This window comes from Miniopterus schreibersii (assembly GCF_964146895.1).
Source record: "Miniopterus schreibersii genome assembly, chromosome: 13".
Lineage (NCBI taxonomy): Eukaryota > Metazoa > Chordata > Mammalia > Chiroptera > Miniopteridae > Miniopterus > Miniopterus schreibersii.
The window spans coordinates 21,713,217-21,739,788 of record NC_138113.1 but is presented as its reverse complement, the minus strand read 5'-3'; the positions used below and the strand labels follow the sequence as shown (position 1 = coordinate 21,739,788).

Below are 26,572 nucleotides of genomic sequence, written 5' to 3'. Positions count from 1 at the left end.
AGGTGGAGAAAGAGGAGACACCAGCGGATGTAGAGGAGGAAATGGCTGGGACAATGGGACTGGGTCGTGGGCAACAAATGGACAGGAGCAGAATGGGCATCAAGACCACCCTGCTCCACCTAACCAGGCACCAAGGGGCTGCTCGCCCTGGTTGCACAGGGTTGCTCTGCCTGGGAGAAACCACCAAAGACCAGCATCTGGCACGCACGCCCCTGCCTATAGGCAGCCCTCTACCCCGAGAGCTGAGAACACTCGTGGGCCCCCGGAGAGGGGGAGAGCCCCATCGCCCATTCTTGGGCAGAAGGGATCACAGTCCATTACAGATGGACGCCTGAGTAATCTCCCACTGCTTTGGTTACATTTCACAGGCAAGTGTTTCTAGAACTGTTTCTGGGTGGCTTTTTTCTTCTTCAATTTTATACCTGCAGAGAGTGAAATCACTTTTCACCCTAAATATTTTCAACCTCCTCAATTGCCATCAATAAAAGGCATGGATTTTTCTTTGTTGTTGAAGCTTATGAAATATACTTTCTAGCTATAATTTTCTTTTTCTGCTTTTCTTTCCCTCTTTCTTTTTCTTTCTTTTCTTTCTCTTCCTTCCTTCCTTCCTTCCTTCCTTCCTTCCTTCCTTCCTTCCTTCCTTCCTTCCTTCCTTCCTTCTTCTTTCTTTCTTTCTTTCTTTCTTTCTTTCTTTCTTTCTTTCTTTCTTTCTTTCTTTCTTTCTTTCTTTCTTTCCCTTTCTTTCTTTCTCTCTCTCTCCTCTCTCTCTCTACTTTCTTTTCTTTCTTCCTTCCTTTTCTTTCTTTCTTTCTTTCTTTCTTTCTTTCTTTCTTTCTTTCTTTCTTTCTTTCTTTCTTTCTTTCTTCTTTCTTTCTTTCTTTCTTTCTTTCTTTCTTTCTTTCTTTCTTTCTTTCTTTCTCTTTCTCTTTCTCTTTCTCTTTCTTTCTTCTTTCTTTCTTTCTAACATTTCTTGGTTTGTTGATTCTTTATCTCTGCACCCCTGGGTAACTTTGAAGATAGAGATGTTGTTTTGTTCCAACATCGTATCCTTAGACCATGGCACAGGGCCCAGAACATAGCAGGATCTGTACTGGATGCTGTGATGTGTTGCCCGGATCCCCCCTTTAGGACCAAGGCACTCACTCCCCCAGATGTTGTTAGTGTCAGCTGCTATTGCTCACTGTTTGATCCAATAACTGGTTGATGCAGGACAGAGGCTCGGTCCCTTGCCAAGCCTACTCCAGAGCTCCCAGTAGGGTTGGCTAAGGTCTCTGTGGCAAATTCATCCCAGCTCTATCCTTTCTGACCAGTTGTTTCCCTCAAGCCCTTACAAGGGTTGTTTTCAAGACTACTCTCCAATAACCCTCTCTCACACAAATCTCTGCCTAGAATCTGCTTCCTGGAAAACCAATTTAAGACCATGTTTAATAAATACTTGTTGAATAAATGTGTGAAGGGACTCTTCTATTGTAAACTACGAGTTTCCTCACCCTCAGTAGAAATAATTGTGAAAAACCTCTGACCTTTACTTGTACATTTAACATTTTCTTTTGTCATCTCAGGCCCTAAAAGTCAGAGCCCATATTCAAATCATTCACCCTGCCTCCGGGTCATGCGTAACTTTAATATGATGACAGTATCATTACTCATTTGTTTTAGTTATATTGTCACTTGACCACCAGATGGCAGAGGTGACACTTGTAAAGTCACTCTCTGACCGTAGGCCACCTACTTCAGAATTTAACATTAAACCCATTTAGTACCATTAATTCCCAAGCTCTTGTAATTATGGCATTGTTTCATTTTGTAGGAAGAGATGCCACACGCTTGCCCTCATTTGCATATAAAAAGGCGACTTTGGAATATAATGGAAAGAGCCCCGGACTAAGCATCAGAACCACTGCACACTGGCCGTTTGTTCCGCTTGCACGGTTCATCAGTACAATGAGAATCCCAGTCCTGCGTGCTTCGCAGGTCTGTGGTGAGGAGTAAATGAAAATCACTGGGGTTGAGGGGGGACCACATGTGGTCCTCCCTAGTCCAGGCCAGCTGTGGGGGTGGGGGGCAGGGATGTAGGTACAGGGACTCAGCCTGGGCGGCTAGTGTGAATGACGGTCTCTAAGGATAGCATCCTAGTATATGCGCACTCCAGCCTAAGCCCTCTGAAGTTTGAGCCTCCTCCTGGAGCGGCATAAAGGCCTCCTGCATGCGGGGGTGCAGACAGCATGGTTTATTTCTTCCAAGAATCCTCAGCTCCTGGCCTTCTTGCTTATCTGTGCTGCGACGGCAGGAGTAGGTAGCTGAGTGTGGATGAGTTTTTCACACTGCTATGGGATGGTTGCTTCACTGCCTAAATTCACCCATGCCCACGCCACTGTCCACCGCAGGAAAAGGGCCTGGTCCAGGCTTAGATGCGCCTGGGTTAGGGTGACAGGGGCAGCTCCCACCTGGCCTGAGCCACACTAGCCTCACCTCAAGAGACCGTAACTGTCAGTTGGCCCCTGATCCACCAGAACCACGTGTGACTGAAAGGCTGTGATAAAAAATGTGGATGTGTCGAGGACGTGCAGACAGCTTGCTACTCAGGTGCCGGAGAAATACAACTTAGAGGAGGGCACTGCGGCCCAGCTAGCCGGGGAGTTTGACCAGAAGTACAGCCTCACCTGGCACCGTATTGAGGGGAGGAGCTTCAGTGATCATGTGACACACAACACCTACCACTTCATCCACTTCTACTCTGGCCAAGTGGCCATTCTTCTTCTGTTCAAATCTGGCTCAAAGTGTGGACTGCGCCAGGCACCCAGTGATCTACCCTCACACAAGGACCACAGTCTAAATTCCAAATTCCCTCCTTGTGTTGGGGCCCACCTGGGTACAGTACTTCATCTCAAAATCCTTAATCACATCTGTGAAGTCCCTTTACCAAATAAGATGACATACTCACAGGTCCTAGGATCACCGCACGGACATCTTTGGGGAGCCTTTCTTTAGCTTACTGCATGTAGTATTTTTGCCCTGGCAGTTTGAGATCAGCTCTTGGTTGGTTGCCTTCTTTCCTGGAGTGCTACCTCATTAAAAAGTTACCTCATATTAAATTTGGAATTTTTCCTTCATTTTCCCTTGCCTGGATCAATAGTGTGATTAACCTGTCACTTATTTGGAGTATGTTTTTAGTTGGCTTATTAGGAGATATTATCTTGCCCAGCTGGTGTGGCTCAGTGGTTGTGCATCAACCCATGAACCAAGAGGTCACAGTTAGATTACCTGTCAGGGCACATGCCTGGGTTTCAGGCTTGATCCCCAGTAGGGGGCCTGCAGGAGGCAGCCGATCAATGACTCTCATCATTGATGTTTCTATCTCTCTCTCCCTTCCTCTCTCTGAAATCAATGAAACCTTTTTTTTATTTTAGAAAGAGGTATTATCTTGTATGTTATTGGCTTGTGAATTATAATTCCCTCAGTGAACCTGTTCTAAATAATTTGCAGATAAAGACAAAAGCGGTTTCTGGAGCATAATTTTGCTCCCTCTCCCAAAACAAAATGAAACTTATATATATATATATGCAAATATTTATGTGTACTTGGTTCAAGGTACATGTATTTTTTTTTTTTTTTAATATATCTTTATTGATTTCAGAGACAGGAAAGGAGAGGGAGAGAGAGAGAGAGAAACATCAATGATGAGAGAGTCATTGATCGAGCCTGCAATCGAGGCATGTGCCCTGACCGGGAATCGAACCCCGATCGCCTGGATCCCAGGTCGATGCTCCACCGCTGGGCCCCTCCGGCCGGGCCAGGTACAGTGTATTTCTTACCGTCAGTCCTGGTCAAAATCTTACAAAAACAATGCGGTAGAGAAAGTTCTGCACACAGTCATCAGTGGACAGGCACAAAAGTTCAGGGCTCCATTCTGAGAGCGAACATCGGAAACCATCCAAATCCACAAAGCAGGTGAACGAATACATGAATGTGGTCTTTTAAAGGACGGGATGCTATTCAACAGTGAGTGAAAGAAACAGTCTTGCTTTTATGTGGATGAATGCCAAAAGCGAGTCAAGTTCAAAATCGAACAAAATAAGGTATTCCATAGTGATACACACACGTGGCAAATCTACAAGGAAAAACATGGGAAGGCGAGATGGAATTCGGAAAAGTCGTGATAAAAACGTAAGGCCATCAATGCGACTAAAGGTTTGGGGAACTGTAGTGTTTCTCAGCTGATGTGCCACATTCACTGCACTGGAACAAAGCGCCCGCATCTGTTTCCCGATCTCCGCCCCGTCCCAACTCCTAGGGTAGCCTTCGGGGCCTAGCTAGTTATTTATCTTTGAAGGTCTGAACCAACTGGCAGTGTGCGGTCTGTGTAACACACGCTCTAACCGGCGGGTGGCTTCCAGGGGCGCAGCCCCGAGCTCCCCGCCGCCCCGCCGCCGGGGAGGCAGCGCCCCGCGGCTCCCACTCCGCCCGGCTCGCCCCGCAGCGCCCCGCCGCCGGGAAGGCAGCACCCCGGGGCTCCCACTCCGCCCGGCTCGCCCCGCAGCGCCCCGCCGCCGGGAAGGCAGCACCCCGGGGCTCCCACTCCGCCCGGCTCGCCCCGCAGCGCCCCGCGGCTCCCACTCCGCCCGGCTCGCCCCGCAGCGCCCCGCGGCTCCCACTCCGCCCGGCTCGCCCCGCAGCGCCCCGCCGCCGGGGAGGCAGCGCCCCGGGGCTCCCACTCCGCCCGGCTCGCCCCGCAGCGCCCCGCGGCTCCCACTCCGCCCGGCTCGCCCCGCAGCGCCCCGCCGCCGGGGAGGCAGCGCCCCGGGGCTCCCACTCCGCCCGGCTCGCCCCGCAGCGCCCCGCCGCCGGGGAGGCAGCAACCCGGGGCTCCCACTCCTCCCGGCTCGCCCCGCAGCGCCCCGCGGCTCCCACTCCTCCCGGCTCGCCCCGCAGCGCCCCGGGGCTCCCACTCCGCCCAGCTCGCCCCGCCGCCCCGCCGCCCCGCCCCTCTCGCGGGCGCTGAAGCGGTCAGGCTCCCCCGCGCGGCCCAGAGCGTTCCGTCGGCGCCGGGCGGGCGAGTCGGCGGAGGGAGGCGTGCGTGGGCGCAGGAAAGGGCGTTTCCCCCGCCCAGAGGTGCGGCGGCCGCCTCTGCGCCGCCTGGGGGCCTCGGGCGCGCAGGGCACAGCTGCCGGGAGCAGTCCCGGCGCCCGAGTCTTCACCAAAACCCGTTCCCGGTGACGTCACGACCTCCCAGGCTCCTGATTGGAGGAGCGCATCAGCTCAGTTCTCGCGAGGACTCCTCCCGCAGGCCCGCAGGTGCCCTCCCTTCGCCGCGACCCGGTAGTCGGTAGAGGACCACGTTGAGCGCTCTCGAGACGCGGCGGGACGGGAGCAGCTTCCGGGGCCCCCTAGACGGCCGCGACCCTGCCGGACGCCCACGGCCACGGGGCTTGGCTGGCAGGCGTCGCGTCGGCAGACCCGCAGCTGTGCGGACCCCCTCGCCGGGCTCGGCCTCTCGGTTCGGGGCAGCCAGGTGATTACCGCCAACTCCCGTCCTGTAGTATCGCGAGAACGTGGCGCTGGGACGCTGATTTCCTGTCGCTTAGGTCTCCTTGGAGACAGCACTTCAACTAATTTTTTTTTTCACCTGTCATTCCACGGACTCCACGTGGTTCGGAAATTGCCTAGAGAGTGTTCGCGGGCGGCAGCCGGGAGGGCGCAGGCGGGGGCGCGGCCGCCCGAGGGCAGCGGCGGGAGCGGGGCGGCGGGAGGCCGGCGGCGGGAGGCCGGCGTGTGGGCCCCGTGCAGCGCGCAGAGGCGGCCCGGCGGCCCCGGGTCCCAGGGCCAGCGCTGCAGACCGCGGCCGTCCAGCCGTGGGCCCCTCTGGACGGTGCCGTGGTCTCCGTTCCTGTCGCTGTCGTCTGTGGGCCCTTCCGCGAGCCATCGCCGTGCCGAATGTCTGATTCTGCGGCCACCCTGGCTCTCAGTGCCCGGACGCGCCTGCCACGCGCCGGGGAAGGGGCTCTAATCCTAGGTCTAGGTCCTAGGCCTTTAGGTCCTGGACGTTCGGTCCTTCCTGCCCTCAGAGGGCGCGTCGCTTCCAGACGGTCTCGGACGGCGTCTGTTCACTCGTCCGTCGGTTCGCTGCTGCGCCCTCGGCGGAGGCGCCGGGACAGGCACCGGTGCTGTTGCAGGAACTGGGGGTTGGGACAGTGGGCGAACCGGGAGGAAGCCGCGGCCGTCGCGGCGTGCTGCTCGGGACACGGACCGCTCGCCAAGAAACCAGTCAGTGTAATTCAGGTAGTGAGTGCTGCGAAGAAAAAGTGATGGAAATCGTGTGTATGTGAGAAGGAATGGCGGCATTTTACTTATTTATTTAAACACTTTTAAAAAAACTGATCTTTGGAGAGAGAGCGCGACACCGATTTGTTGTTACTTAGGCGTTGGTTGGTTGCCGGTGCGTGCGCCCTGGCCGGGGATGGCCCTGGACCTGCGTGTCCCCCGGTGCCCTCACCGCCGACCTCCTCCGGGCCTGGGGTGGCGTTTCAGACAGAGCGGCTCTCAGGGGGTTCTTCTAGAAGAGGCCGGAAGGAGCCCGCCTCACGGGACCTGGCGGGATGAGCAGTCACCGGCAGAGGTACCAGGACACGCAGAGCCCCTTCCGTGGGAATAAGAGCTGCGCCCCTGAGATAGCCAGGAGAAGTGCAGGGGAAGCCAGAGACAGATTATTTAGGGCCTTGGAGGCCAAAGGCTCACGTTTGGATTTTATTCTAAGTGTGGTTGGAAGCCCTTGGAAAGCCCAAGAGAGTAATTAGATTTGGTTAGAGTTTTTTGACTAAGTGAATGGGTTCTCGAACAAAAAAGATTGCTTGGATCGTTGTGAAGAGAATGGACTCTTCAGAAGCAAGGGTCGAAGTGAGGAGACCAGCTAGGAAGCTGTTGTAGGAGTTCGGATTAAAAGGGTTCATTCAGCTTCTTTTTTGGATATTTCAGGTGTTGGGAATTCTCTGTTTGAAAGACTGCCTGTTCCATAGCTGGAACATGGAGTTCTTCCTTTGAATTGAGCTGGAGTCTGCCTCCCTGAAGCTTGTACTTTTTCCTAATCTTATAACAAGACAGAAGACATCTACACCCCTTTTCTCCTAACCAGTCCAGCAGCCACTTAAGGCACGTGTCTTGTTTTTTTCCTCCAGACCACCTTTGGTTAACTAAGCTGTTCTCTGAAGGACATGCTTTCTAGGCCCTTCAGAAGTCTGGTTGGTTCTTGGAAGCTCCATCATTTATCATGGATCCTTAAGATATGGCCACGATCACTGCACCTAATGCTCTACATATCACCTGACCTGTGGGATGACCAAGGGATCATGAACTACCTTAATCTACCCGACTTCTAATGTGCTTTTTAGCATTCGTATTGTGCTGTTGGCTCACACTGAACTGTTTCAAACAACATATTGAGCTGTTTCAAATCACATTTCGCCCCCTTCTGCCCCCCATCCTGTATTTCTATATTATATTTTTCTAATCTAAATGCAGCATTTTACATTTATTTCTAGTTCATCTTGGTAAGTTTATTCTGGTTCATTGGGCTGTTTTTTAATCCTGATCCCATCATCCAACATGTCCTCCCAGCGTTGTATTTTTTATAAATTAATATATAAATTCTTTTATAAATTCACTATTATGTCCTCCAATGTCTGCATCATATACACTGCAAAAAATATTAACCGCAGGGGGGAGTGGTGGGTGGAGATGGAAGAGGGCATAGAGGGGATAAATGGTGATGGAAAAAATAAAGAGGAAAGAAAAGAGAAAAAAATAATTAAAATGCTAACTGCCCCAAGAAAAGAGCCCTGCGTGCCGTTTCCCTAAGTGACTTCTCTCCAGGTGGTATGGTACTATTAGTGTGTATTTTTCTAGTACATTTTTTCAGTTCATTGTGCATCATGGTAATGAACTCTGTTAACTAAAAGCATACTCACAAGGATAGTATGTCAAAGTTTTCTCTATCAAATACTTTGCAGAAATCAGAATACAGTGTGTTATGATAACTCCTGATCTGTCTAAGAAGGTACTAGGGTTAGTTAGATACACTTTATTTTTAGAAAAACCATGCTGGTTTTTTTATTATTATTAAAATGAAGGTTTGCTTTATTTTAAAATACAAAGATTGCATTATAGTAGGTAAAAGTAACTTTAGATAATAATAAACTCTTCTTGAGCTTAAAAAAAGTTTTTCCTTTTCAAACCAGAAATCCTTAGACCAGTGGTTCTCAATCTGTAGCAACTTTGCTGCCCCGGGGATCATTAGGCAATGGCTGGAGATATATTTTGATTGTCGTAACTTGGTGGGAGGCAGATGCTATTAGCACCCAGTGGGTAGAGGCCAGCGATGTGTGAACCGTCAGACAGTGCACAGCACCACAGACCCACAGCAAAGAATTATATGGCCCCAAATGTCAGTCATGCTAAGGTTCAGGACCCCTGTGTTAGACAATACCTTAAACTCTTCTTTCTTGCAGTGACTACTATTCTGTTTAAGATGGTTGTAAAGAAGAAGAAAGAAATACAAGTTACTGCGTTGACCATTTGTCATCAGGACCTTGAAACTTTGAGATGTAAGTGATTTCTGACTTTATTTCTTTTCTAGGTTGCAAATAGAGTATTTTTATCTCTGGGACTTCATATCACCTAATGTTCAAATCTTGCTATTTATTTTTTCCATGTGCTTTATATTCAATTTTGGATGTAAAATGGTTTTCTTAAAATTCTATTTCAGACTAAGTTCTGCCTGGTGTTTTGGGTTTATAAATATTTAAAATTTATAGAATGCATAACAAAGGCAAACTCATATCCATGGATTTTTACATTTCTGAAGAACTTTTGTGTCTGTGTGTTATGTAGCTTTGGCTGACGTGGAAGGGAAAAATCTAGCTTCTCTGCTGTTACATTGTGTACAGCTCACCGATGGAGTGTCCCAAATCCGTTATGTGAAACAGGTAAGGCTGAATTGATATTCATGGCTGCATCTTGAAGATTATCATGCTGTTACGAACTTTTAAAATTAATTGATCATTTTTGGCTTGCAATTATTTAATATCAATGTAGCATTAAAGAATAGGTTTTTCTTTCTGTTTATTGTATAATATCTTTTTCTTCAAAGTAGCAATAAAAGCCATCTTCAGGCTCCTGCCACCGTTGGAGCTGTAAAAAGGTAGGGTAATAAGGTGACTACATACCTTTTGTGGAGATAGAGTTTTAAAAATTATTTCTATTAATCATAATCTTCAAAACTTTTTTAGCAGGCACATTAAAAAGTTAATTTAAAATGTAAAGACTGTTCTTACTCGTATTTCAATATTAGGATTTGAATTTGCATATTTTTTTGGAAAGCGATTAAATGCATTATTGGTTTTTCAGTAGTGCTACCTAATTCCTATATCTTACGCCATTGACAAGTCTGTAATTCTTACTGAAGGTGGGTCCGGAGGGTAAAGTGGGAGTTGAGGGCAAGTGTTAATAAAGCTAATAAATACTGAAATAGGTGTTTAAATCAATATCCTTAACAGTGCAGTGTGGAAAATATTTCACATTGTAATTGAGAGTTAAAAGAGTATTTGAATCCATGTTGCTTTGTTATGCTTGATATTTAAAAATTTACTATGACTTTGAATATTTTGGATTATAGATAGTGCCTTTACTGGAGAAAGCAGATAAAAATGGCATGTGTGATCCCACTATTAGAAGTTGTTTGGACATTTTAGCAGGCATTTATCTTTCTTTGAGTCTAAAGAATCCCTTGAAGAAAGTCTTGGCAAGGTAAGGAGAAAAAGGAAGGGAAGTGGGCCATATAAATGTTCAATTTGATCAAAAGTAACCAATATTAAAAATTCCCTGGATTGGTTTTAGACTTGGGACTATTTGTTTATATACCAACACCACACTTTTATTTGCTGTAGTTTGACAATGTAGTTTAATTTTATGTTAGAGCAAGTCATCCCTCCATTGGCTCTTCTTTTTCAAGGTAGTTCCAGTTTTGATTTTTTTTCCTTCTAGAAAAACTTCAGAACTGTTTAGCCAGATTTTTTAAAAATGCTTACTGGTTTTGATTTAGATTAATTGATGTAAAATTTAATTTAGTTTAGTTTATTCATTCGCTAAATTTTTACTGATCACCTACTACGCGTGAAATATTCTTCTAGACTTGGGGATACAGTGAATAAGTCTAGAATGAAGGTTACATTCTAAGAGGAAGATAGAAAATACACAAAATACAGAAGCAAAATATGTAGAATTAGATGGCATGAGGGCTGTGAAGAAAAATAAAGCAGAGAAGAGGGAAAGGGAGACTCAGGATGGGGTGAGTGTTTCAGTTTACAAATAGTGGTCACTTTAGGTATCTTTGCTCAATTGTTATTGATAGGGTGATATTCAAAATTGACCCAAAAGGGGTAAGGGAATGATTATCGGGTATATTTGAGGGACGAGTGTTCCAGGTAGAGGAAATAGGAAGAGAAAAGTTTTGGCATGTTGTTGGAGCAAAGGAAGGCCATGTAGCTAGAGTTAGTGAGCAAGGGTCAAGATGAGAGGTAATGGTGGGGCCAGATCGACAGGGTCTTGTAAGTCATTGTAAGCACTTTGGCTATTACTTTGATTGGGAGGGACAGTGTTGGACGATTTTAGGCAGAGGAATACATGGTGTTTTGGTAATATCACTCTGGTTACTCTGTTGAGGATAGTCTAAGTTATTTTCTGGCAGTATTTTGAAGTTCTAGTTCAGTATTCCTGATTTGTAATGATTCACCTCCCTCTTCACCTACCCTCGTACTACAGAGTTGTCAAGATTTTCAATATTTGCTTCCTTTCCTAGCTCACTAAATTGCCTGCCTGAATTTTTTCTAACTGAGGCCGTACAAAGTTTTACCTCTCGTCTTCAGGAAGAGTTGAAGACTACTGATCTGTACTCTTACAGAAAAGTAATTGACAACATATCTTCCTGTATGGAGAACTTTAACTTGGGTAAGCCAGTTCTTTTCTAGTACTTCTTCTGGCTAACACTTGTCATTACATCATTGTTTTTAAATGATGTTAATTTTGGTCCTGAGACTTCTCACCAGTGTTCATTTTTACTCCCACAGGTATAACAAGTGTTAATAATCTTCTTGAAAATGGTAAGTCCTATTATTTTATTTTATTTTATTCTTAGAGGTGACTGCTTGTATGAGTCATTTTGGAACAGGTTCTTTTAAGTTTCTTGGCAGTAGGTAGAGTACCACAGATAACTAAGGTGCATAATGTTCCTTTTAAATTTGTACTTCTATACTACGGTATCATTTTAGGTAACAGTGATTTAAAATATTGTGCTGAAGTTAACATTCACAGTTTTTAAATCCTGGTTTGTTATATTCTTTTCTTTTCAGTGCTTCATTTTCTACAGAAGAGTTTAATTGAAATTGCAGAAGAAAATAGGCAAGTGTTACATGTTTGCATGCCTGTGCATACTTGCAGTTGCATATTGTCTTTGTACAAAGGAAATTTTTTAAAGGTTCTACAATAGTCTCCGTTCTATCCCTCTCCATTAATGTCAGACCTAATTATTGACATTTATTTTTTAGAGGTTTGATATTTAATTCTTTAAAATAAAATAAATTATTATGAGAATAAGTGACAAAGGGAAGAACTCTTTCCTCTACCTGAATGTTCCTTTTTCATAGCATCCTGTTCTTATTTTGTGGATGAAGTACTCTCTGTTATCTCTCTGAAGATATTAATGACAGTTTTTAAAGGTTTTTTTATCTTTACATAGCTTCGATTTCTTCCAAGTTGCTTTTTTTCTGTTTGCTGCTGTTAGTCACTATATTTGTTGCTAGAAGCTTTCCGCAGAAGTCTGGTGATCCTAGGCTGAGCCCTCATGGTTAAGAATGGGGCACTGAGAGTTGATTAGAATCTCTGTGCATGTGAGTGTGGTTGATTGCAGGTTTTATTGTGGGTTGGTGTAGCTGGGCTTTCTTTGGGGAACCCCTGATGTTAGTATCTTTAGGTCTTTCTGCATGGGTAGTGGATTCACCATGGAAGACTCTTCCAAACTCTTGGTTTAATATTCTGATTGCTGGCTCTGAAAGTTGAAGTCTTGGCATTTAACATTCACTTTGCATATATTTACCTAATTTTCCTGTTTGCAATATGGTATTGCTACCTTATCTGTGTGTACCGTCTTCCTGTCCAGACTCCTGCTGTTTTACTGTCTCTAGAGGTAGACCAGTTGTTTGCTGGCTTGGAGGTGTGACCCAGAGAGTTTTTATTCTTTTTCAACAGACTTGTTGCCAATCTTCCTGTTTTCAGCCCTACATTTATTTGCCTCCACCTCAAGGAATACCTGGCGCCCACAACTTCTTAGGCTTTTGAGCATGCAAATCAGGTTGCTTCTGGGCTCATTTTCTGGCTTAGTAGTCACCTTTCTCGATTTAGCTAAATCAGTTATCACTTACCCATGTGCTTTATAGCTTCTACAACTTTATAATTGTCTCATTGTCTTTTTGTTGTTCTTGTGTATTTATTTCTTTTTATGTTTTAAATCCCTTGGGTGTTGGTATAGGGAGGTTCTGGGGGAGAGTAGAAGAATATCTGCGGGCCATCTTTAACCCAAGTTCTCCTTTGCCTTTCCAGGAAAGAGTCCCCTCTTTTCGCCTTTTAGGTTTTTCCTCCTCTGTTTATCTCTGCAGCATGGGACCTGTCCTTTTTATTCTCTTTGTTTTGACTGCTTAATGTCATCCCCTTCTTCGGTGTCAGCATCATTTCTGTACTTAGGGTTTGTAGGTTTATCACTCCACTTAGCTCTCTTCCTCCAACAGTAGATTTACATAGTCAGTTATCTCTTAGACATCTTAACTTGGATGTTTTACACATACCTCAAATTCAGTGTGTTCAAAAGAAAATTCACTGTCTTTTTATCCCTTCCCACAACCCATGGTAACCTGTATTCATTCTGCTTCCTGTCTCTTTGAATTTGCATGTTCTAGATACCTCAAATAAGTGGAATACAGTATTTGTCTTTTGGTGTCTGGCTTATTTCAATATTTTAAAGGTTAATTTATGTCATAACATGTATCAGAATCTCATTCCTTTTGATGGCTGAGTAATATTCCATTGTATATATATACCACAGTTTGTTTATCCATTTATCTGTTGATGGACATTTGAGTTATTTCTATCTTTTTGCTAATGTGAGTAACGCTGCTCTAAACACTGGTAGACAAGGATCCGCTTGAATCCCTATTTTCAGTTGTTTTCATCATATACCTAGGAGTAGAATGCTGGATCATATGATAATGCTACATTTAACTTTTTGAGGAACCCCCCAGCTGTTTTCCCTGACTTATGTTTTTCTATTATTACTCTGTATTCTGCTACGTTGAGAACAGACTGAGAGGAGCAAGGATAGAAGCTGGGAGACCAGTTAGGAGGCTACTGTAGTAACCCATGGGAGAGATGAGAGTGGCTCAGGCCAGGAGTAGCAGTACAAGTGGTCTGATTCTGGATATATTTTGAAGGAAGGCAGAACCCACAGGATGGAGTGTGGAGGAGAGGAGTCAAGGATGATTACAAAGTTCTTGTAGGATAGAGATCCCAGGTAGAGCATGTTTGGAGCTGAAGATGAGTTCACACAGTTTGACATGTCTCTCACACATCCAAGTGAAGATACTGGATAGGAAGCTTCGTATACAAGTCTGGAATTAGAAAGAGAGGCCTGGGCTGTTGATATAAATTTGGGAATTGTCAGCATATAGATTATAATTTAAAGCTAACAAGCTAGATGAGATCAGCATCAAGGGAATGAATTAGATGGACAAAAGAAGAGCAATAAGGTCTGAATCATGGAGAGCTCTAATATAAAGAGGTCAGGGGACAGGGGGAACTAGCCAAGGTATCTAAGAAGAAGTGATGGTGAAGTCGGGGAAAGTCTGGGAGAGCCTGGCATCTTGAAAGCCGGGTGAAGAAAGTATATCAAGGTAGAGGGAGTGTTCAAGATTATAAATTGTGTTATTTGTTTTTAATTTGTTATTTTTACTTTAAAAAAGAGGAGTGAGGTTAGAAATTGGCTGATAAAGAGGGAAATGTTGTGTTAAGAGTGTTGAAAGTTTCCAATAAATGTCTACATAATTGGAATGTTTATGGGACTGGAAGAGAAAGGCGTGTCTGCTGTAATCTAAAATTGATTTTGGCTCTTTGAGGAATGTGTTATTTTGAAGAGTGATAGAAATGGTGACATTTTTATGTGACTTTCATTTTGTAATGATGTCTTTTCTTTGTTGTAGAAAACTTGCTGGAAATCATATTGTTCAAACTCAGTTGATGAATGACTTATTGGTAGGCATTAGAGTTTCAGTAATGTTAGTACAGAAAGTGCAAGGCCTCCAAAGAATTCATTTGACGATTTCCAGTTCTCCCACATGGCAGAGTATGTGTGAATTGCTGAGTATTTTTACCAAGTTTTTAAACAATGGTAAGTGTAAAAACATACAAATGATGGTTATAATTGTCACTCAATTTTTGCTAATAATGGTATGAAGTATATGGTACTTAAGTCAGCCCCTCAAAGTGGAAAAAGGCCTGGGATTACAAGGTTTTAATGCTTTTTCTTTCAAATGTGCCAGCTCAGCAAGGGATAAAGTCGAAGGACTTTTCTAAGTGTCTGTGTATTGCATGCAGAGAAGAAAACCTGACAGTCTTAGTGTTGAAAGGCCACAGGCTTTAAGTAGCAGAAGAAAATTCTTGAGAAGAAATTTCCAAATTTGGAAGGAAGGTGTGGAAAGGCTGGTGTAATCCACACATTTCTCCTTGGCAGCAGGTATTATCTTCAAATAATGACAATAGTTACTGTGGGACAGCTCATTATGCTTCCTTGTACTCATGTTGCTTCTATCCATATAAACTGTACCACTGGGAAACCGGATAGTTGATGAGAAGACATGTCTTTTTATAAAAGTATTTCAACTAATAAAGTAAAATGAAATGACAGAATTAGAATATCACCATTTTGTAACCTGCAATGAATTGATGTAGGCATTAAGCATCAGTGGCTGCTAACATTATAGAAACAGGCAACCAGACAACATGTGCCCCTTCGAGTCTTGCTTTTACCATCTATAGTCTTCGCATTGAACTTGAGACTGGCCCTGTCTCTAGGTCACCTACCAATTTACAGGAATTATAGAGGACAGAGGAACATGTTGAACTACACCAGGAGTAAACAAATGCAATATCCAGATTGTGGGAAACTCTAGGTCTGACGGCCAGAGTTCTTCAACAGGGAAATTGTAACAAAAAGAAAGGGGCCGAAAGGGCACATGTAGATTAAAAGACACATGTCAAATTTTTAGAAAATGGACAAGACTGAATTATAGTGTTTAGGGCTGTATATTTGATCAATGAAATTTTTTTAAAAACTAAAGATGTCATTACTATGAAAGAATAATGCTTAGGGTGAGAGAAAGGAGCTGTGATTGAGATGAGGCACATGGATGAGTTTTCTGGGCTGGTGGCGGAGTTCTATTTCTTGCCATGGATGGTGGTACAAGGGTATTTGCCTTCTAATAATTCATTGTTCTACATTTGTTTTGGGTGGTTTTCTGTTTCTCTGTTTTATGTTATCTGTGCTTATGTTACAATAAGATTAACAAGTGATTCTTAACACGTAAGTATCTACATAAAAAGTTATATTACCTTTACCCTCCCATTCTATATGTTAATGTATATATGAATATTAACTTAATTAAAAAAACACAATGGGATCTGTTCAGAGTGTTTATTTATAAAGAATAGCAACTGACTCTGGTTTTGCTAGCCTGATGGGAAACAAATAGTAATCTCATTGTTTATATGTTTTTAACCCTGGTAACTAGTGGAAGTCCTAGCTAAATTGTCCAGTTAATATTTCTTTTCTTTCTTTTTTTTTTTCTTTTCTGCCTAGGATCTCAGATGGGTATTAAAAGGAGAGGAAAGTTATTCTTATTAAGACATAATTCACAGACATCTTTTCTGTGAATATTTGCTTTTAAAAGAGAAATTTGTTAAATCTAAAAAAAAATGACTGATAAAATGCAGACAGAACATGATTTTAATATCAGGCAGCCTCTTTTCTGAAAAGTTGATGGCACCTAATCAAGGCTATTTCCCCCAGGATTTTAAAGCTCCATGTATCAATCAAGTGTTTGCTATAAGCAACAAACTGAACTTCAGGGACTTAAGCATATGTGCCTCCCCTTCTTCCCACATAACAGGAAGTTCAGAGGCAGGTGACCCAGAGGTACTGAAGGCAGCGTAGAACCCTCAATTTCTGCCTTTCGGCTTTGCCGTCTTAAGCATGTTGGCTTTCTCCCGCATGTTTGCTGCCTCATGGTTGCCAGATGGCTGCTGTCGCTCCAGACAGCATGTCTCTGTTTAAGTCAGGAAGGAGGACCAGTTGCGTCCTTACTTTTAATCAGGAAAATCAAAAGTACCCAGGAGATTTGTGCTTACATCCCATTGGCCTCATGGCTGCCTTTAATTGCAAGGAAGATGGAGGAAGCAATTCTTTTGTCTTTGGCTGGGCACATGGATGCCTCAATCTAAGTCACAGTTCTATTAACATGAATAAATGACAGAATGTATAATTAGTAGATAACTTACAGTAGGTACATATAATTCTTTCAACAGGTTAAATAATTTACCATGTTGTTTACTATACTTTCTGACAAACCAGAGGCTAATAGAAAATAACAAGATAGCAAGATGAGATTGTTTGGGTACAGTGCCAGCGATAGCAAGTTTATAATTAGCACTGATGCAGGGTCTTTACACAGCCCTGAAATCACTAAGAAAAAGTAATATAATGTGGGGGTTGGGATGCAGAGGCATGAGCGGAGGGGAGGGGACAAGGTGATGGTGCTGCTAGATGTGTTGGGGGCTGTAGATGGAGAGGAAGAAAGTGAATCGTAGAGGAGAGAGGAAGGAATCACATGTACTGAGTGTGTATGTGTTGAGCATAAAAGCCTTTTGTTTATTGTTCATTTAAACCTTATAACAACTGTGTCAGATAGGAGCTATAGTTTCCTGGGAGGTCCCTGGGAGGTCCAGTAACTTGCCCAAGGCCTGTTTACCTAGGAAGTAGTCAAGCTAGAAATTGCACCCAGGACTGTCTTACCCTGCAGCATGGCTCCTTCTGCTGTACCAGAACATCCATCATCTAATGCGTGCTGTCTACTTCTTTGTCAAATAGATGACCTCTTAAGGACAATTCAGAGTACATCTGGATTAGCTGTTATTCTTTTTATTAAAGCTATGTTTCATCCACCTGAAAAGATTCCTGATTTGGTGAGTGCATCTCCTTTTTAGAATTGCATTTTATTGATAGTTTGACACATTTAAAAAATATTTTTAAAGGAATAAATGAGAATTTTTTTTTGCATAATCAGAATCTTTCTGATGATCTTTTTCTCTTACATATAAAAGACAGTTCCAAAAATTCAGATAAAGCAGAAAGAACACAACAGTTGCCTATAAATCCATCTCACAAAGATAATCACTGTCAACATTTTTTATGTATATCCTATTTTTCTCTAGTGCTGTTTGTTCAGTTCTCTCAGTATCATAAGATATTTGTAATATTACAATTATTCAGAGATTAATGTACATATATAGTAATAACTTTTTGATAAATGTGTTTTTTATTAAGAATGTCCCAAATACTGTGTTTTAGACAGGAAGCATGCTGGAATCATTTGTTCAGCGGATTTGATTGTATGGGGAGTATAATTTGATAATTCGGGCCACAATCCTTGTATTTACTTCTAGCAGTTTTTTTCTTTACTGTATTATCTATTATTTTATCTCTTTGCCTGACTTTATGCAAAATAGGTGTGTGCCATTCTCTGAGATCACATTTATTGGATAAAATTAAACATTCTCTTTCTAAATCACTTCTTAAAAGCATTAGTTAAGCTCATCCACCTGCAGGTGGCGATGTGTTGTGCTCTACCAGTACATTCAAACCAGCAAAATGGTTCATGTACTCAGATTTTATTTTCCCCCCATTGTTATAATTTTACCACTTGTGGCTTTTTCACCTTTAGGTTTATTTATTTTTCTTAGGATGTTTCAGGGGAAAGAGAATTTTGGATTTATATTTTGAAGTATCTGAAAAGTTTTAGAGGTGTTACATGTATTCACTGTTACATTTTTCAGATTAGTAGTTTGCTTCTCCATTCTGTGGACTGCTCGAGCACCCCAGAGTGGTTTGTGAACTCCTGCAGGAGCCTTTGTTGTGCTGATGTCTCCGAGTCAGCCCTCCTGTTCCTGTGTCAGGGGACCCTCACCATGTTGGACTGGCAGAATGGGAGCATGGGCCTGAGTGGGGAGGTCCTGCTCTTGGATACCGTGCATGTTTTGTTCACCTTGAGTTCACAGTAAGTTTTGATGCTGCCATCTCATATTTTGTTTTGCTTATCAGACATTTAAAAGATGGCAGCTGAGCCAGTGTACTTAGTAATTCAATGAAAAATGGTCAGGATAATCCTCTATTGAAAGGGAATGACGTGGGTGTGAAAGTAGAGCAAGAGAAAACAGGATGATGGAGGTTATAGAAATTATTGGTGCAGATTAACCTGGAGTGAACACTTTTAAAATTAATTTTAATGTTCAGTCTGTTAGCATTTTTAAAAAACAATTTCTATATGTATCGTGTTTTATAGTTTATGAACAACTTCATCATAGATAATTCAATGTGGAAATCTAATTTGTTGAATGGGTAAAGTGAATAGTCTAGAAAAGTAAATGCTTTAACCTAAGAGTATATTGCTAATATGTACCTGAGCCAGAACTGTAGCCAGGTCTTTTGACTTCCTTGGATTGCATTTTGTGATGTTTTGGTGTTTTTGCCATAATGCCTGAAAATGTTCATGTGCTTAACTTGTCAAACCATAGATACAGCTTGATAGTAATAAACATGTAGATAAAGGGAGAAAACTACAGTGTTTTAAAATAACATGTTTTTCAGTTTATGTGTATTTTAAAATTGTACATATTTTTAAATTGTGCATATTTTAAAATTTATTCTTCATTGTGTTATTTTATACAGATCAGTTGAGATATAATTTACAGAGTTTGTGTTTTTTTGGTATATCCACAGGATGGTGCAACTATCACTACAATCAATTTTAGAATATTTTCATTACCCCCAAAAGAAACCCCATTCCAACTAACTTTCCCCAACCCTAACTCCTTGGTATGTTTTAAAATACTTGTGAAACAATCATCACAATCAAGATAATGAACATTTCCATCACCCCCAAAAGTTTCCTTGTGCCTTTTTTGGGGGAGGATGGTTTATTTTACAAGATAAATAGATTTATATACAAATTTGGGGTCTGTTTTGGCCTTGTTTATATTTTTGTTGTGAATTTAATAATGATTGCATTTTCTGATCATTCTTTGTGTTTTATGTTTTTAAAGTTTAAATGATTATAAAATCAAATTTCTTTTACTAGTCACTTTATAATAATACATCTTGTTTTTCTGCAGGATCAAGGAGTCAGCTCTGGAAATGTTTCTGTCGAGAATTTTGGCATCTTGGACTAACTCAGCCGTACATGTTCTCAAATCAGGTTCCCCAAGCCTGAAAAACAGTCTGAACGGGAATTCAAGCATAGCTCAGAGACTTTTGGGATATGTCTATACCCACTGGGAACATCCATTGGATGCTTTGAGACACCAAACCAGAATCATATTCAGAAACATTCTTCAGATGCACCAGCTCACTGTCAAAGAGTCAGAGTTAGAAAAGTCAGACTTGGCTGCTGATCGTTTCATCTTTGAACTGACTGAGAGTCTTCTGCGATTGGAATGGCATATTAAAGGAAAGTACATATGCCTTGGTTGTTTAGTAGAATGCATAGGAGTTGGACATATTTTGGCATTAGCTAAAACTATTCCATCGCAAATATTAGAGGTGATGGGGGACCAGTCACTGGTACCTTATGCAAGTGACCTCTTAGAAACCATGTTTAAAAATCATAAGAGTACTTTGAAATCTCAGGCTGTCGACAGTACTTGGATTGATGAGTGGCATGAGACTTGGGTTTCTCCTCTCCTTCACATACTCTGTGAAGGAAATCTGGATCAAAAATCTTATGTCATTGATTATTACTTGCCCAAATTATTGAATTGCAACCCTGAAAGCTTAAGCTACATGGTAAAGATTCTTCAGACTTCTGCTGATGCTAAAACTGGTAAGAAAATGATTTTTTGTCTTAGTAATTTCTAGTTAGGATTTTTAAGTGTAGTTACCCAGACAGATGTTGACTGTATTCAAATTTAAATGTTATCACTTCTATAAATAGTAAAGGAGGACATTAACAATAAGGATTTCAGTTGAAACGAATGGTACTGCACATAGCTGAATCGAGTTTTTTTGGCTGAAGCCATTTCTACAGGCTAAGGATTGATTCCAGATAGGATTATGAGGTTTACTTTATCATAGTAGCCCCTCCTATCTGCAGGGGATACATTTAAGGACCCTCAGTAAATGCCTGAAGCTATGGATAATACCAAACCCCATATATACTATGTTTTTCCTATGCATACATACTTATTTTTAATTGATAAAGTTTAATTTATAAATTAGGCAATTTCACAGATAGAAGAGTCGATTTTACTATCCATCTTAGCAACCTCAGCATATGATAAATTTTTTTCCTTATTAAGTCAAGAACTTTTACTTTTTCTCTTAAAGAAAGCACATTATGACTTCTCTTTGGTGTACCTGAAGTGCCAGCATCACTGCTCTTTGCTTTGAGGCCATTGTTAAGTAAGATAAGGGTTAATTGAACACTAGCGCTGGGATACTATTGGGACAGTTGTAACTGAACTGGCCACTAAGTAATTAATAGGCAGGTAGCGTATACAGTGTGTTTAAAATTAGAAACATGAACATTGTGGTAGTTATCACACAGCACAGTACTAGTATTTGCTAATGCGCTTTTGCAACAAGAGCAATCTTTTCCATCCTTAGGGTCTTATAATAGCAGAGGGGCTCTGGGAGCTTTGATGGCATGTCTACGAACAGCTAGAGCTCATGGACATCTTCAGTCTGCAACTGATGCCTGGAGGAATCTTGTGTCCAGTGCAAAAATAAAGCAAGGCTTAATTCATCAGCACTGCCAAGTAAGTAAACAGAATAACTAGGAATTCATACATGCAGTAGATCCCTGATTTATTACTCATTTATCAATCCCAATACAGAGGCCCCTATGTTATGCCCATCACTGTTTTAAGGCGTCCATAAGAGTGATGAATAGAGAATGAAAAGTGAAGACCTTGTACCCAGGCTACTTAGAGTTTAGTTGAAGGAATAAGAAAACGTGCGTAAAATAACTGTAGACTCTTAGAAGAAAATACAGATGCAAGAGTGCCTTACGCGTAAGGACGTGGGCAGCTCAGGAGAAGAGACCCATCAGAGCAGCGATGGCTGATTAGGAAAGTGATAAATGTGATCAGAGGAGAGGAAGCATTGGAGCAGCCCACAGAATGACCTACAAGGACTTTGACCTAAGGACATTGTTTGGCAGTAGTGAAGTGTTTTGTCCATTTTATGGAATCCTCCAATCCTAGGCCGAAGGCTTCAGTTTTCATTCAGTTGGTAACTGGGAACCAGCGCCTTCAGCAAGGAAGCGAAGTTAATGCAAGCAGATGAGTGTGCAGAACGGGAGCAAAAAGAAACCAAGAGGCCAGTTAGGTGTGTGTGACATTGGTCTGGGAGCGAGGCGATGGGGCCCTGGGCTAAAGTGGTCACTGAGGAAGAGAATGAAAAGAATGAAGTTGAACATCACCGTGGAATAAGAATCTTTAAGGTTGTTTGCTTTAATATCTAATTTACACATTTAATAAAATAAAGACAATAACCAGAGGATCTTTGGGATTAGGGATGAGGTTTACTGTGTGTTTTTTTTCCCTTTGGTAGCTTGTGTAAATAATTAAACATGTCAAGTGGTTTAGGCTTCGCTTTTTTCATTGAAAAATTAACATTTTACTGCTTGATGTGTTTTAGGTGCGGATAGATACATTAGGCTTGCTTTGTGAAAGTAATCGAAGCACAGAAATCGTTTCCATAGAAGAGATGCAGTGGATTCAATTCTTTGTCACATACAATCTTAACAGCCAGTCTCCAGGAGTGCGGCAGCAGATTTGCTCTCTTCTTAAAAAGGTAGGATTTCTCATCAGCAGGTATAGGAAAGTGGTGAGCTTTGATCTGGAAATCATTCATCAAAAGAATCCAGATTTTGGGAGCATGTGAGAATAATGGTCACGGGCTTGGAGTGCACATCTCTTCATAGCCCTTCTGTGAACTGCTCCATGATTCCATAGAACACTTGACATTCGGGATGGAAGCCCAGAGTGAAAAGTCCTTTCATTTTGGTGTAGTAAATCAAACTGGAGCTCTTTTTTTGAAAGAAAAAAAAATCTAGTGAGTTTGCAGGGTGTAAGTTATTTCAAGAAACCTTTCAAAGAGGAGGAAGGATGCTCTTGTATTCTTAGAGCTTCTTAAAGCACCCATGAAATGGTCATTGTCGAATGATTCAACTTGAAGTAATCACGCAGCACATTTATGGGGTGAGGAATGGGTAGAGTGTAGATATGAATGTCCAGTCTTTAGGTTGATGCTCACCTAAAGGAAGTAGAACTGCGGGTTAATGACTTGTATTCTGGTTTGCAGTAATATGTTGGTTTTGGTTTTAACAATGTAAATGCTGATTTTCTGCCAAAAAGAGACACTGTGTAAATATTAAGAGTTTAAAAACCAGTACTTTCCTTGCCTAAAGTTTTAGTGTAAAGAAGTTAGAAAGTTTTTTCTTTGACATTTAAGGTTAATATGGCTCACATAGGCTTCATTTTTCTTTTTCTCAAAAGTTGTTTTGTAGGATACAGGAAAGTTCTCAGGTGCTTTATAAACTGGAGCAAAGTAAATCCAGACATGAACCAGAGAATGAGTTAACCAAACAACACCCTTCTGTTTCTTTAAATCAGTATAAGGTAGGTGATATATTTCTAGATGTGGATTCTTATGAAACCTGAAACAATTATGAATATGCATTAAAGGGAAATAAATGAAGTCTCTTGGTAAGTAGTGCTTCTGTGCTTTTTTTTTCAAGTGGGGTTTTACATATTTCTACTGGTGCTTTTGTACTTCTCTGGAGGTAGTCTGAGTTGTGGAACCAGTGCTGGACTTCAGGTCTATTAGAAAATACATTAATGAGTTAGCCTCTAATTTACAGCATATCTGGGCCAGATGGATTTAGTTATTTAACAGAAAAGTAATTGCTGGCCCTGAACTCCTCTACTCCTCCCCAGGGCAGAAGACTGCTGTGTCTGGACCTGTTTCCTTTATACTAACATGATATTCATGACTGGTGTTAGTGACTCCTGGCCCATAGTCGAGCTGTGGAGGTTCCTGTCTATCCCATTTTGGACTGAGCTTGAAGAGTAGGGCTGGCTTTTAGGGCACTGTGTTAATGGGTTGAGTGGAACCCCAGAAACAGCAGCCGCAGTCTGGGCCAGGGGTCAACTTGACAACCTTTAATTTCTGTCTGTCAGAACAGAATGAACTTTTCACCACTGGTTTCTTACTCCAAATCTAGCCCCTCAGAAGTAAATTGTATTTTCTTCTAAGACCCAGGTAGAGGACAGAGTTCATCTATTTTATTTTATTTTGGGAAACAAGTGTAATAAATTGATACATTGGAGCTATAACACAGTGACTACTTACTCTAAACATTATGGATAGGCATTAGTTTTCAATTTTGTATTAAAAGGCAAAAAATCATCTACAGAAGAATATTCTTATACAGAGGCTGAAATCAGCTTCATCTTTGTAAAATCCCAACAATGAAGATTAGAAAAGCACAACCTAAACTTTAAGCACTTAGGTTTAGTCCTAATTCTGCCATTGACTAGTTGGCTTACTTTATGAATCTGTTCAACTGTAAGTGGGATTAGTAACCTCTGTGAAAGCTTTGTTTTGATGATTAAATGAGAAAGCTCTTTGTAAACTCTAAATCACTCTAAAAAGCCTTGCTGGGAGTCATTAAAAGTGATATATTGAGCACTTGCTGTGTGTGTGGAACAGTTATTTTTTAACCTTGCTATATGATCTAAGAAAACACGTATCTTTTGCTTCTTTTTGCAAGGGGTAAAATGACAATTGTCTAAGCTAGGTACTTAGAAACAAAGCCTATCTTGTGGGTTGACATTCTGAATCTTCATGTACACACATCTTCCTAGTTTGTGCTTATGGATGTATATTTTTTGAAAACTAGTCTTTAGAGTCTTAATCTGAGTCAGTCTCATGGTTCTTATATTTTCTCCCAACTGTAGTCACTAGTGGCTTTTGGAGGTTGTAGCTTTGGCACTGTATTACCAACACCATCATGACCATGGGTGTCATGCACAGTGTGTGGTAGGTTCAGAGCCAGTAAACAGACTAAGTGCTGGGGAGAAGAGGAGCCTGTTAGTTGGAAAAGGTGTCTAGTCTATTGAGGAAGGCCATTTCATATGTAAATAACTGGTATTACTAACCAGAGTACTTTCAAATTTACAGAATGCTTTATATCCATGTTCTCATCTAATCTTTACTAGCAAGGCTGTGAGATGGGCATTATTATTCCCACATAAAAATGAGAAAGCTGAGGTTTGGAAAAGTTGAGTAACCTGCCCAAGATCTCTCTTGGTAGTAGGTCCAGATTTGTTCTTGACTCTAAAATCTGAATAGTGTTTTTTCCTTAGTACCAGCTTAAGAGAAGGTCTGGAGGTAAGAAAGTACAGAAAGAATTTGGGGAATGGTGAATCCACTGGAACAGAGGAGGTGAGTGATGGGAAATGAGTTAGAAAAGCAAGCTGGAAAAGAGTAAATCAAGTAGAAAGTTTGAATGCTAGGCCAGGGTATTTGGAAGCCTCACTAGGAGCCATTAAAAGAGACTAGAGCATGTACTGAGTCCTTTATGTGTGTGTAGGACAGTATGCTCAAGACTAGGGATATAAACAGTGGTCCTTGCCTCCACTGTGGTTACAGTCTGGTTGAGGGAAAGAACTATATCTAAAAATATAAGTGACATAATTAGCATAAGATCATCCTTAAAGGATGAATTTGTTGCCCTTTAATGTGATCTTACACTAATTTATAATTAAAATTGTAATTAAAACTAGTTTAGGATATTTTCAATAACTACCCTATTTCTTTGAAACCCGATAGAATTAATAAACTAATAAGCTCTTACTTAGGGCCTGTAAGGGCCTACAGGGTAAATCCCTGGAGTTCTATGCCCTTGACCAAAAAAATGAATGCAGGGATCCTGTCTAGAGTAAGTTGAGACCAGAACTGCTTATATCTGCTCAGTTACAAATATATGTCGTTAGGGCATAGTAGCATACAAGATGCTTCAGAATCACAACTTTTTCTTATAATTTTTCTCTTTGATCTTACACAGAAAAAAAATATTTTAATTAGAGGGAGACAATTTTATCTTCGATAAAAGTATTTCCCACTTTGCTTTTTGTTTAAAACTTGCATTTTACTAAAAGTTTTCATTTTTTATCATTTGTATAAACAGAATGGTAGAGCAAGAGTCTAAAAGGGGCGGACAAAAGACAATGGAATAGTTGGATTTTTAAATGAATTATGTCATTATAGCCAAATTTATCAAGTATTACATTTACTAAATTTATCAAGTAGCATATATTTCTTTGGTCATTTTAAAACTTAAAATGTATACATACCTTTGATGCCTGAATGCCTCTGATGAAGAAAATCAATATTCATACAGCTTTAGCATAAGTCAGGGCAGAATAGATTTGTTTTCACTAAAAATGTGTGTGTGTTTTTCTTGTGCTGAGTACAATAGGAGTTGTACTTGTTGACTACAAAGATGGAGTTCGTGGAAGTCATGGTATAGCTCATGGCCAGGGGTGTCAATCAGAAGTGTTAAGGGAAATGGACAACTAGTACTGTTTTTAAAAATCTTTTCTCCCATAATGAAAAGAAAAAAACCACTCTTAAAGGTGATACTTTGAATATAACCTGTTTGAGTTAACTCAATTATACTTGTTGTAATTTATTTTTAGGATTTCATGTCATCCATTTGCAACAGCCTTTTTGAAGCATTGTTTCCTGGCTCTTCCTTCCCAACTAGATTTTCAGCTTTAACCATTTTAGGCTCAATAGCTGAAGTTTTTCCTGTCCCAGAAGGTAAGTTTTCATTAATGTTTGGGGAAGTATTTTTTTTTCTTGGGAAACACACACTTTTTCAACATTTTGTTTTACTTGAAGTTTGAGTTTTTTTGCCTTTTTAGGTTCTTATGGGAGATTTTATTCTCACTATATAATTCTTATTTGGACATAATTAAATTTGTCAGTAAAGGACATGAGGGAGAGAAACTCTTTGTAGTTATTATTTGCCAAACCAAAACTACAGTTTTCACGGACTGTGCTTACTGTGTTCTCATCGTGCCCCAGTTTATATGTTGGTGCTCTAACATAGTGCCCGATTTGTTCTTTACATTTAAAAAA

General features: G+C 41.4%; 1 protein-coding gene across 3 annotated transcripts in view; it reads left to right on the top strand.

Annotated features, from left to right (window-relative positions):
• Positions 1-5,279: 5,279 nt before the first annotated feature.
• Positions 5,280-26,572, top strand: part of THADA (THADA armadillo repeat containing) — a 267,741-nt gene continuing 246,448 nt past the window's right edge. The window contains exons 1-15 of one of the 3 annotated variants that reach the window (XM_081155905.1): positions 5,280-5,512; positions 8,502-8,597; positions 8,884-8,978; positions 9,668-9,798; positions 10,850-10,998; positions 11,118-11,150; positions 11,400-11,448; positions 14,295-14,482; positions 17,237-17,331; positions 18,202-18,422; positions 19,537-20,243; positions 21,026-21,177; positions 22,061-22,216; positions 22,921-23,043; positions 26,128-26,251. In XM_081155905.1, coding sequence (XP_081012031.1) covers positions 8,522-8,597; positions 8,884-8,978; positions 9,668-9,798; positions 10,850-10,998; positions 11,118-11,150; positions 11,400-11,448; positions 14,295-14,482; positions 17,237-17,331; positions 18,202-18,422; positions 19,537-20,243; positions 21,026-21,177; positions 22,061-22,216; positions 22,921-23,043; positions 26,128-26,251 — 2,299 coding nt within the window. In that variant the 5' untranslated portion in view covers positions 5,280-5,512; positions 8,502-8,521. Of the gene's footprint in view, positions 5,513-6,052; positions 6,283-8,501; positions 8,598-8,883; positions 8,979-9,667; positions 9,799-10,849; positions 10,999-11,117; positions 11,151-11,399; positions 11,449-14,294; positions 14,483-17,236; positions 17,332-18,201; positions 18,423-19,536; positions 20,244-21,025; positions 21,178-22,060; positions 22,217-22,920; positions 23,044-26,127; positions 26,252-26,572 lie in introns of those variants that run through there. The other 2 variants (XM_081155906.1, XM_081155904.1) reach the window with 2 other exon arrangements.